Source organism: Mastigoproctus giganteus, chromosome 9, assembly GCF_048544385.1.
Source record: "Mastigoproctus giganteus isolate SK-2022 chromosome 9, ASM4854438v1, whole genome shotgun sequence".
Taxonomy (NCBI): Eukaryota; Metazoa; Arthropoda; class Arachnida; order Uropygi; family Thelyphonidae; genus Mastigoproctus; species Mastigoproctus giganteus.
In genome coordinates, this window is record NC_143583.1 from 96354964 (window position 1) to 96367738 (window position 12775).

General features: G+C 36.9%; 1 protein-coding gene across 1 annotated transcript in view; it reads left to right on the plus strand.

Moving 5' to 3' along the window:
* Positions 1-3121: 3121 nt before the first annotated feature.
* Positions 3122-12775, plus strand: part of Sec5 (exocyst complex component secretory 5) — a 444876-nt gene continuing 435222 nt past the window's right edge. Inside the window, exon 1 of the mRNA XM_090380740.1 lies at positions 3122-3156. Within this exon, the coding sequence (XP_090236866.1) occupies positions 3125-3156 (32 nt within the window). The 5' untranslated portion in view covers positions 3122-3124. The remainder of the gene's footprint in view (positions 3157-12775) is intronic.

A 12775-nucleotide genomic window follows, 5' to 3' on the forward strand; every position in this document is an offset into this window, starting at 1 on the left:
ATTCCCCGTGATGTTAACTTGGCTTTAATGGATCCATGGCCAGTAAGTAGGTAAGTTGTGTCCAAACTCGGTAAGAACCATGGAGGGAGGTCTGGGGAAGATCATGTTTACTTTCAGCTAGAATTTCTGGTTGATTTCACCCTTTGTAGAGTTAGACCACCTATTCTGCCACTCCTGCTGCAGAATAGCTGCACAACTCTATGCTTTAAAATTTGTCTCTGACGTCTCCATTCTCTTAGTATTTGCTGACGAAGTGGCCTGTTTAACCTTGAAAACCACAACCGTTTGTAATTAAATGTGTATTAAATTTTTTTTTACTGGACTTACATATTATTTATTTATTTTTACTATATATTAAGGTAATGTTTCAGATATCTTACCGATACTCATCATCAGACCGTTCTGCTGACAGCCTCCTCTTGCCCATGCTCTAAGAAATGCGTTTGCATATCAGGTTTCTGGGAGCATCGGCAAGAGGTCTGTCAGCTGCACGGTCTGATGATGGGTATTGGTAAGATACCTGAAACGTTACCTTAATATACATTAGTTTAGGCGAATAGTTTAATAAACTATATTATTAATTTCACGTGGTAAGAGTGGTGTTAAATTTACTAATAAACTTAATGGAGAACAACCACGGAACTTCCTTCCCAAAAAAAAAAAAAAGGGGGCTCACATCTGGTGAGTATGGGCTTGGCACACCCAGGGTCCTGAACTGGATATCATTATTCTTCTCTTTCTTTCTTGGTGTTTCCCTTCTGCTTCTCTCTCTCTCTCTCTCTCTGTCTCGGTGTGGTCCAGAAATTGTTTTTTGGCTGGTGCAGGATAAGCGCAAGCCTCGGGCTTCCTTGCACCATATGGTTAACAATAATAATAAAAATTTTGCAGTTGAAAAGCCAACCTAGGATTATGCCCCATATTAGAGGTCCCAAAATTAACCCTTGAAGGCAATCACGTTTTACTGTTCTTGTTGCTGATTTTTTTTTAATATAGAATGCCACGAGCAGTCAGCGAAATACTGTAGCTATGTGTAGATATTTCGCTAACCGCTCCAATATGGATGGAGGATTTTCCACCCGTAAAAGGTCCAATGATTATTATTATCAATGTGCTATCGCGAAGGAAGATTAATGCTTGACATTAATTGAAAATAAACTCAAAGTATCTGCTACAATTTACTCAATCTCTTGTAGATTATCGCCTCGCCTGGATCCGCTACTGTACTTAACACAGAAACTCTTCACTTAATCAGCATTCCCCGCTATGTATTATCGTAACAGTATTTAATTTTAATAGTTCATAGTTCTACTAAAGTTTGTCATCAACTACAAGGAGGTATTTATCCCGTTGTATAAGGCTATGATTAGGCCGCATCTCGAGTACTGTATACATCTCTGAAAATTGGAAACCTCATTTTAGGAAGGATGTGGATTTGCTGAAATGAGTGAAGAGAAGAACAACGAGATTAGTCATGGAGCACAAAAGGGAATTTTTTACTAAAATTCTTTATTTCTACAAATTTCAGCGTCTGGAAACTAGATACTTTCAAGGTGATGCGACATGAATGAGATGTTTATGACTTAGAATGGATTGCTTAAAGGAAATGCTGATGGCAGCGTTCTCTTGCTCTTTCCTCTCTGACACACACATGCGCGCGCATGCGTAGAGGCAGCACCAGGTTGGGGCTATATCCCCCTCCCCATGATTAAAATAATCTGGATTTATTTATTGCTACATGATGATTAAAGCTTAATGATTCCCTTGAACACTGCTTTAGCCACCCACCTTTAAAAAATTAGAAAATTTGGGACCCTTGCACGCACACAAGGGGACATAAAGTTAAATTGAGGAAGGTTTATCGTAGGATAAATGCGTAAAATTTTGCTTTGAGTCAAAGGGTAAAAGCCCCCATCTGATGATGTAGAAGTGGGTAGTCTAAATAAATTTAAAGTAGGATTATCTAAATTAAAATATAAAGCATATTATAGAATAAATTAATTATTATTTACTCATGAAATTGCTTAATAATTCCTCACTTAGTTCCTTATTGAATGAATTATGGTTTTAATCCCGGCTCCCGACCTTCTACGTATAGTATTGATACAAGACAAATAAACTTGTATCAATTTCCTTTTGGCGAAATAGAATATGGTTGCTGCAGGTACAGATTGAATAGGAATCGGTGGTAGCGTGGTTTCGTTTAATGAGTAAAGTGATTTTTGGCTACTTACTGATGATCATTGTTAATTAATATTTTCAATTATTCGTGGCAAGAACAAAGTACGGTTATTACGTTCAATGTACTTTAATTTGTCATGCGTTTTACGATGGATTATAGCACATTAATAAGCGTTTTTTGGCTCCATCTAGTGACAACAGAACACCTGAAGTCGTAATCCAAAAGTTCGTCCATGTGTGCTGTTCATGTTTCTTTTTGTAATTTTTTCAATCCCGAAGTTTTTTGACATTGATGTGTGATTTATACGGTCGTCATATGGTTTCCCGTTTCTTAATTTACTAATAAAAATAATACGAACTATTTTGTATTGCTAAGATAATTGGAAACTTCATATTACTTATTATTACTGCAGAATTCCTTTCAGATAGCATTATGAACAGGCCTTGTGGTTATTTTAATTTTTGTCTCAAACAACAGTAATAACCATAAAAAGTATTAGTGGTGTCAGTAATGTGCGGATCTCTTGAACAATGAATGAATATCCTTTGTGAGACACACCCATTACAGGTACCCCTCTCACTTCACCATTCATATATCTTTTTCCTAAGTAGTCGAGTATACAGTACTATAAATTATTTAAGGGCATAGGCCTCATGCTACGAGGTAGGCATTTACAATATGAGATAACCAAAACGATGCCAATTTAATTAATTCATTTAACTACTTTGGTAGATGGCTACGTTAAAATGATATTTTTGCACTAACCTACATGTTAGTAGTCGAGTATAGTAATAACGCATAACTCAAATACTGTAATTGAATAGTCGAATATAGTAATAAGGTATAAAACGTAACAGAAAAGCCTGGATTGACTTCATTTCAGTCTATCGGATATCATTTTGGCTGAACTCCCGTATAGTGTACACTACACTGGCAGGTACTTCAATGAAAGAAAGGAAGACAGCGGTGATTGACAGGTGAAGGCATCTCCCCTTTCTGTTTGTTATGTGTCGTCGAGGATGTGGGGTGCTTAGCTTAGGTAGGGTGTTTATCCCTCTCCCATCCCGCTGTTTTAAAATCGTAAAACGAGTTCCCGATTTAAAATCAGAGGCAAGTGTGTGTGTGGGGGGGGGAAACCCCTAGGCATATCAACCTGGGAGGACAGTGGGCGGGGAAAGCAGTGGCACCTGCCAATCACTGCTTTGTTCCTATCCGTCTGTCGAGATATGGGAGTCATAACTTGTCAATCACTGTTTCGCTTGCCGCCATGTTAGAGGGTGTACATTGTTCTGGATTTTACCATAATTTTAAGTTAGAATACGATAAATAATGACATTCAGGGTTGTTGAATAAATAATATACTGTCCCCCAATTCAGATTTTTCCCCTTCTCATATGCTGTTGTAGACCTGACATTATGGTAGTTTTGCCCTTATTATATATCTTAATTATTATGAAATCAACAGGGATTACCTTTATTTTTGATATAGGATGCTTCTTTTCCAACCAACTCTCCTAGTCCAACACACTAACAATTCTTTGTGAAGACGATATAAATTTTATAAAAAATGTGAAACATCTTCCTGACTGTCAGAACAGTAGTGTTCCAGACCCCTTGGTCTCAATATTGAGCACTCAACCCAACTTCTGTCTACAAACACCATACCTCTGCCAGCAAGGAAAACATTACGTAGGTTGAAATTAAAATTTAAAGGTCTAAAAAGCTTAATGAATATGGAACAATTATTCTCTTCGTTCCTGTAGATTGACATTCAAATTAAAATTTAGAGGTCTAAAAAGCTTAATGAATATGGAGCGATTATTCTCTTCATTCCTTAAGTCGGACTAAAACTTTTTGAAGCGACATGTGAACATGTCACTTCAAAAAGTTTTAGTCTGAGACCGAGGGGTCTGGAACCCTACTGTTCTGACAGTGGGGAAGATGTTTCACATTTTTTATAAAATTTATAGTGCCTTCACAAAGAATTGTTAGTGCGTTGGACTAGGAGAGTTGGTTGGAAAAGAAGCATCCTATATCAAAAATAAAGGTAATCCCTGTTGATTTCATAATATAATAGAATATAGTAATCATCGACTTAATAGCTCTCTATCAAATATCTTAATTATATATCTTAACTGAAACTGAAAAGTTTGTGCTAAAATAATATAGTTAATAGATAACAATAATAATGAATGAATAATAGATAATGATATAGTTAATATATAACAATAATAAATGAATAATAGATAATGATATAGTTAATATATAATAATAAATGAATAATAGATAATAATATAGTTAATAGATAATAATAAATAAATAATATATAATAATAGTTAATAGATAAAATAATATTGTAAAACAATGGACTAGAGGGTAAATCTCAGACCATCAAAAACAGCTTTAAAAAATTAGTACTAAATTGTGTAGAAGCTTGATGAACAAGAAGTTTGACTAGAGAACATCAATTTATGGGCATAATACCCACGTGTATTATCGACATAATACTTATAAATTTGGTCTTGGGTGGCTCGAATATGACTTTTTTTTTTTTTTTTTTTTTTAAGGAGTTCTAATTCCATTGTTTACATGAAGTTGACATGGTCCCTCCCTCACAGAAACTCTTCTAGAAAAATAGGCAGATAAACCAGAGAACACATACAATTTATGGACATAATACATGCAGGTTAATTAGGACATTCTTGGGTGGTTTTAATATGGCAGTTTTATTTTATAGGGGAATTGATTTTAGGGGAACAGTTTTATTTTATTGGCAAATTGGATTAGCCAAAATTTTTGATAAACTGCATAATCTACAAAATCTTCAGATTTTATGAAGAAGTGCTGTTCTACGAAAAAAAAAAAAAAAAAAAAAATTAAATATTGCTGCACATTGTATGTAGGATTGCAAGATGACCTCAGTAGACTGGACTACTATCAGTTGTACATAACTGCAACTTGCAGTTTTGTGCATTAGCATCAATTACTTCAAAGCAGGTAGGCTTGCTGGATGGTTTCCATTAAAATACCCGATACTTGCAATGAGAGTTGACAAAAAAAGGCAAGGAGAGTTGACATTGGAAGGGGTGGGGTAGATTATAGTAAGAAATACCCCAGGGGCTCACATCTGGTGAGTATGGGCTTGGCACACCCAGGGTCTTGAGCTGAATATCATCATTTTTCTCTTTCTTGGTGATTCCTTTCTACTTCTCTGTCTTTCAGGGTAATAGGGAAATTTTTTTTTTTTGGCCGGTGCAGCATAAACCTCAGGCTTCCTTGCACCATATGGTTATTAATAATAATAATAATAATAAATTTAAACTTATTTCAAATAATAATCTACAACTTGTAATTTAAACTTGATTGCACAGCATTTACCACTTTTTTTTTTTAAGAAAGAAATCATCTTTAATATCCAAACAATTGAGAGCTATATTAAAACAACAACAAAAAATAAAGGCAACTTACAGATTCAGTGTGAGGAAACTGTTAGTTCATTTGTCGATAGAAATTTAATTTCATTTAAACAGTATAAACTTTTTCATTCTGACTTTGCAAAAATAAATAAAGATCATAGAATATGTTTATGCTTAAACAGCAAGAATTCTGGCAAAATTTACGGGTTGTACAGAATTCGTGATCACCAGATGTGGAAAGGTCAGGGAATGACCACCGCATATCCCCAGAGCAATATGGCCTTAGTTGCTAATGCTCCTAAAAAAAAAAAAAACCAAACAATTGTACAGAATTACAAGATTTACACAAACACATTAAGGAAATACTGGACATTTACTTGTCTATTATTTTCCCAATTTTTTTACCAGACAGTAAGCTGGTAAAACCCTAAGAACCCTAATTGTATGAAGTAGAAGAGCTTTAAATTTTTCTGTAGCATGTGGTAGCTGAGTAAAGCTTATTCAAACTCTTAAGAGCACTGGAGTATCCATTTTGGAAGGTCTGATGTCTGAAATGCCCAGTAGGCTGATGAAAAGTGATGGTGAGGAAAATCATGGTTCCCCGATACTCTGCTTTAATTGTGAAAATATTTTAACTGGTGGTAAATACCATCAGACTGAGGCAGTCACATCACGTGGTCCCATATGGATGAACAGCCTCCTTCAGTGGATATAATGTCCATTATTTCCCAAGTCTTCCATTAAATTGGAGTCCATTAAAATGAGTATTTATTGTGATTGTACATTCAATAAGAATGGTTAAAATTCATGATTAATAAATAGAACATGATAAAATTATAGTGTATACACTTAACATCATCAGTATTTGATAATGTTCGAAAATGGGCAAGTAACCCTATGGATGATTAGCTGATGCATATCAGGTAGCTTCATGTGATAATCACATGGAGCTATCTGGTATGCATCAGCTAATCATCCATAGGGTTACTTGCCCACCTGATGGAGCTACCTGATATGTTATTTTTATTATGTGCAGTTATATACAATTTTTTTTTTGACAGATGTTTCAAAAGCTTTGCTTCCTTGCATAATTATTTTTTTTAAATTTTAATATTAATACTACAATGAAAGTTCCAAAAAAATATATTTTCATTATAAATGTTTTTATTTGAATGCATGCAGCAGAAGTTCATTCTCTACATGCACAGTGAATGTTGCTTATTACTGTAGGAGGGTATCCATAAAATATAATAGGGCCTGCTTGATGATTCATGTTTATCTTTTACACATAGGTACACTGCATCATGGAAATACCAGGGGCATACGGTTAATTTTGTGCAGTTCTGAAATTTACTTCAAGTCCTGGGATTTGCTTACAAGGGTTGGATCACATTGGTCCATTTGATGTTGATGGTTAAACTGTTGATGGTCCTGTTCAGGTTTCTGACAAACTGAATAGGTATTTTGCATCTACATTCACACATGAGGAATTACTTAGGGAAGGGGATGTAAAATTCATCAAACTCTGATAGGGAGCCAAATGATTTTGTGGAAAAGAAATACCTATTGAGTTTGTTAACTACCTGAGCAGGATTATCAATAGTTAACCTATTCACATCTATTGGGCCAACGTGATTCATTATTTTCTTTCTATTATTTATATATGTAAAGAAGTCTTTGCTGCTTTTCTTTGCATTTTTTGACAGACTTGTCATAATCTGCCTTAGATTGCCTAACCTCCTTTGTGACTTGACCGCAGACTAGTTTATATGTTCTATAGCCTTTCTATCAGTTGACTATCTCTATCACTTTATATGTATCCAATGTTTTTCTTCTCTGTTATGAGCCTCATCAGTTCATCTGACATCCATTTAGATCTAAGCCTTGAATAGCATCTCTTAATTGGTATAAAATCATTAGTAGTTTCAATGATTGCTTCTCTGAATGCTTCCCATTTAGAATTCTGTTAGCATTAGCATTAGTAGAGGCATATGATGCAAGAAAGCAAGCTTATGCAGTAACAACCAAAAAAAAAAAAACCACTCCCATTTCACCCCTCCATTCGTTCCAAATACCTGTCCAGCTCAGCCTTAAATTTATTTAGGCTATCAACTTCCACAACAAAGGATGGAAATCTATTCCACTAACCAACTACCTACTGGCTAAAGGCAAACTTCTGCACATCTGTCCTACATCTGTCTTTCCTCAATTTGAATTTATGCCCTCTCAGGTGATTATTCTGTGCAAGAGGAAGAATCCCATCAGCATTGAGCATGCTCAAACCATTCAAGACTTTATACACCTCAATCAGATCACCTCGCAGGTTCCTAGTCTCCAGACACTGTAATTTGCAAAATTTAAGCCTTTCTTCATAAGAGCAACCCTTTGTTCCATTCACTAATCTTGTTGCCCTTCTCTGTACTCGTTCCAACAGCTCTACATCCTTCTTAAAATGAGGCTTCCAGACCTGTATACAGTACTCAAGGTGTGGCCTGACCATCACCTCCTTATCCCTGCTAGAAAAGGAGGGTAATATCATCAGATGGTCACACTACATAGAATTTAAGAACTGTCTGAGACCACCTTGTCGCCTTTACTTAAGCAAAAGCTCTTCCCTCTGCCATTAACAGTGGTTACATCTTTAAATAAGTTCTATATCAATACACTATAATCACTGTCTCCTAGTGATTTTTTTTATTTGTAGATTCTTAAGCATGAAGAGTCACTGCCCTTAATCAGATATCAATCTGATTAAGCTGGTTTTTATATAAGGTATTTGATCTTTCCAATATCAGAAGACTATTTAGCTTTTTGGTTATTTAACACATTGATTGCCACTTTAGTTGTATATGTTCAACACCACTAGGTTTTTTAAGAGCCATGTCAGACTTATATGGCTGATACCTTCTGTTTCAGTCAGAGTTTCATTGGCTGTATAGCACTGATGATTGATGGGAATTTACATTATTTTTGAAAATAATGAAAAGAATGGCTTCTGGTGATACATCTGATGAAATTTGCATGGTGCTATGGGAAAAAAAAAATGCATGCAGATCTTTACCAAGGCCATTGAAGATTGGTATTAGCAGTGGCATATGATGCCACTGCTAGCCTATACCACATCAGTTTGTCTACTTCTGTCCTGAAATTTATTTCAGCTATCAACTTCCACAACAGCTGATGGAAGATTGTTCTAGTAATCAACCACTTGCTGGCTAAATGCAAATTTCTGCACATCTATTCTATGCAGATTATTATTTGTAGATTATTATTATTCATTTAAAAATAATGAGCAGTTGCTCCCTGATTAACCTGATTTTTAAATTTAAATATCATGTAATGCAGAAGCATATGGTAGATATAAGCTAGTCCCTTAGCATTAGGACATGATGCAAGAAAGCAAGCTTATACAGCATCAGCCAAAAAAAAAAAAAAAAAAACTGTCCTTCCCACTTCACTGATCCATTTGATCCAAATGTTTATCTAGTACTGCCTTGAATTTCTTTAAGCTATCAACTTCCACAACAACAGGTGGAAGTTTGTTCCAGCAATCAACTACCCGCTGGCTAAAGGCAAATTTCTGCACATATTTTCTACAACTGTCTTTCCTCAGTTTGAATCTATGCCCCCTCATTTGTAATCTGAGCAAGAGGAAGAATCCCATCAGCATTGAGCCTGCTCAATCCATTCAAGGACTTATACACCTCAATCAGACCACCTCGCAGATGCCTAGTCTGTGGACGATGCAATTTGTAGAACTTAACCTTTCTTCATAAGGACCCCTTTGTTCCCCTCACCAGCCTTGTTGCCCACCTCTGTACTTTTTCTAGCAACTCTGCATCCTTCCAAAAATGAGGCTTCCAGACCTGTACTCAAGGTGTGGCCTGACCATTGCCTTATACAAGGGGATAATCACCTCCTTATTCCTGCTCGCAAAATTGCTGTATATCATTGAGAAGACCCCATGACCTACTCTGGCAGCCTGTCTGCACTGCTCAGAAAACTGCATATCTGACTGCACAATAACCCTCAGGTCTCTTTCATTCTCCACTACCCTGAGTGTAACATCACCGACTTGGTACATTTCTCTGGGGTTCCTGATACCCATATGCAGTACTTTGCATTTGTTAATGTTAAACTTCAGTTGCCACTTATCAGTTGTTGTTGTTATTTGGTTTTTGGGAGCATTAGCAACTAAGGCCATATTGCTCCGGCGATATGCGGTGGTCATTCCCTGACCTTTCCGCATCCTCCGTATTTGGTGGTCACGGGCTCGAACCCCAGTCTAATCAAGAAGAGTGTGCTACGCACTATTGCTCCTGCCCACCTGGCTACAGAGGTGCCCCACTTATCAGCCCATCTGCTCAACTTTTCCAGATCCTGTTGCAGCAGCATGCCTTTTAAATTTAAATTTAAAAATCATGCAATACAGAAGCATATGGTAATATAAGCTAGTTTTTAATCACGTCACAATGGAGGTTAGGCATGATTACAAGAAATCTTTGGCAAAGAATGCAAAGAAAAATAGCAACAACTTTTTTATTTATGTAAACTCTAGATGGAAGGAGTTGAATCAGATTGGTTCACTTGATATCGATGGTTTGACTGTTGATGATCCTGCTCAGATAGCTGACAAACTGAATGTGTATTTTGCATCTACATTCACACATGAGGAACTCTCTAGGGAAATGGAAGGCAGAAGTTTATCAAACTCTAACAGGGAGCTAAATGATTTTGTAATAACTGAGTAGAAAATGGAAGAGAAATTGTTGATAAACATAAGAAAGGTACCTGGGGTGGATAGGATCTGTCCAATTATATTTAGGAAGGCAGCAAAGGAAGTAAGAAAACCCTTAGCCATAATTATTAGAGCATCCTTGGTTTTGCAGATGTATTCCCAATTCACAAAGGGGATCAAAAGGTGACACGAATAATTACAGACCTGTTAGTTTAACTTCTTTTCTGGGGAAAATAATGGAGTTCACTTGTTAAAGAAGTAATGCAGGATCATCTAGACAAGACTGCAGTTATAGTTCAGACACAGCATGGGGGTTTTAAGGGGAAATCTTGTCTGGCCAATTTGAATGGATACAATGATGTAGTCACAAAGGAACTGGATGCAAAAAATAATTTTGTTGTCATATACCTTGATTTCAGGAAATCGTTTGATACTGTTGCACATAATAGACTTCTGTCCAAATTGGAGCTGTGTGGCATTAAGGGCAAGTAGCTGTTATGGATAAAGCGATGGTTGAGTGGGAGAAGACAGAGTGGTAATCAATGGATGCTGCTGTTCATGGACTAATTGTATTATTGGAGTCTCCCAGGGTTCGGTGTTGGGCCCCATTGTTGTTTTCTATATTTATCAATGATATGGATGAAGGTATATCAGGCATAACGTTTAATTTTGCAGATGATAAAATGGTTGGCAGGATTGTTAATGACAGTATGCTGTTGCTGCTGCAGCAACAGAATCTAGAAAAGTTAGGCAGATGGGCTGAGCAGTGACACCTGAAGTTTACATTGACAAATGTAAAGGACTGTATATGGGTAGCAGTAACCCCAGAGTAATCTACCAACTGTGTGGTACTGCACTCCGTTGAGATTGAAAAAGACCTATGGGTAGCTTATGTGGTTTTGTCAATGACATACAGCAATTTTTATATCAGGGATAAGGAGGTGATTATACCATTGTGTATATCAATGGTCAAGCTACACCTTGAAAATGCATATAGGTGTGGAAGTCTCATTTTAGGAAGGATTTAGAGCAGCTGGAATGAGTACAGACAAGGTCAATGAGATTGGCAAGGGGAAGAAAGGGGTTCTCTTACCAAGAATGGCTTCAGTTCTGCAAATTGCAATGTGTGGATGCTAGTCACCTGCTAGGTGATCTGGTTGAAGTGTTTAAGCCTTTAAATGATTTGAGCAAGTTTAATGCTGATGGCCTCTTCTCAGATTATGCGCTTAAATTCAAAATGAGGCATCACGGTTGAAGAATAGATGGGCAGAAATTTGCTTTATGATGATAGTCTTGCTTGATGATAGATAGTCCAGCTGTTGGACTATCATCGGTCAGTGAGCAGATACCCTGGTGTTGCAGTCATGCCAACCCAGTTGTGATGTTTATTCTACAATATTAGAGATGCCAAAAGGTGTACAGAATAATTCTGTAATAAAATATAAATGCACAAGGCATAATACGATATGAGCGTGAAATACACCATAGTTAGTTTATAAAAATAAACTACATTCATAGTATAAAGGCATCGATTTAATTGTATCTCATATTGTAACTATATATACAGGGTGTCTCAAAAATACATGGCATAACTTCAGGAATGAGTTCCTCATATGTAGACAATAAAAATATTTTAAATCAACATTGTTCCGGAAATGCTTGGTTCCCGAGTTATTAACCGGAATGTCTTATCTCCCACAGGTGATTTCCTTCATCACAAGGTACTGACAGAATCTGGTGGTTTTCCATTCCGACCATGTACTCAAATCAGGAGCAAGCGGATATTCATTTTATGTACGGTTTGGCGGACGGCAATGCTCTTGAGGCTTGTCGGTTGTACCACGAAAGGTTCCCAGAACAAAGATGTCCAGACAGGAAAACATTTGACGGTATCTATCGCCACCTTTGTGAACATGGGACCGTTACACCTCGTGCTGCCGACAGAGGACGACCAAGATCTACGACTCCTGAAGTAGAGGAGGAGATTTTGGATGTTCTGCATGCCACTCCTGGAATCAGCACACATAGAATAGCAATGCAACTGGCTGTTCAACGTTCGAATATTTGGAGAGTGTTGCGAGAACACCAACTGTATCCTTACCATCTGGAATGGGTACAGGCCTTGTCACCAGCAGCTTACCCTGCGCGAGTAATGTTCTGCCAGTGGTTCTTGCAGAGGGGGGGTACAACTCCTCACTTTCCTGCCTTAGTGATATTCACAGATGAAGCACAGTTCACACGAGACAGAATCCAAAACTTTCACAATCAGCATGTATGGGCTGAGGAAAATCCACATGCAATTGTGGCAGGTTGTGAGACAATACGAAACATGCCAGGAATTTGGCATTGTCTTTGCGAATCCATGAGACGTTGATGTGAGGCCTGTATTCAGGCAGAAGGTGAACATTTTGAACAATTAATATAAGGTGATGTGAACAGTTA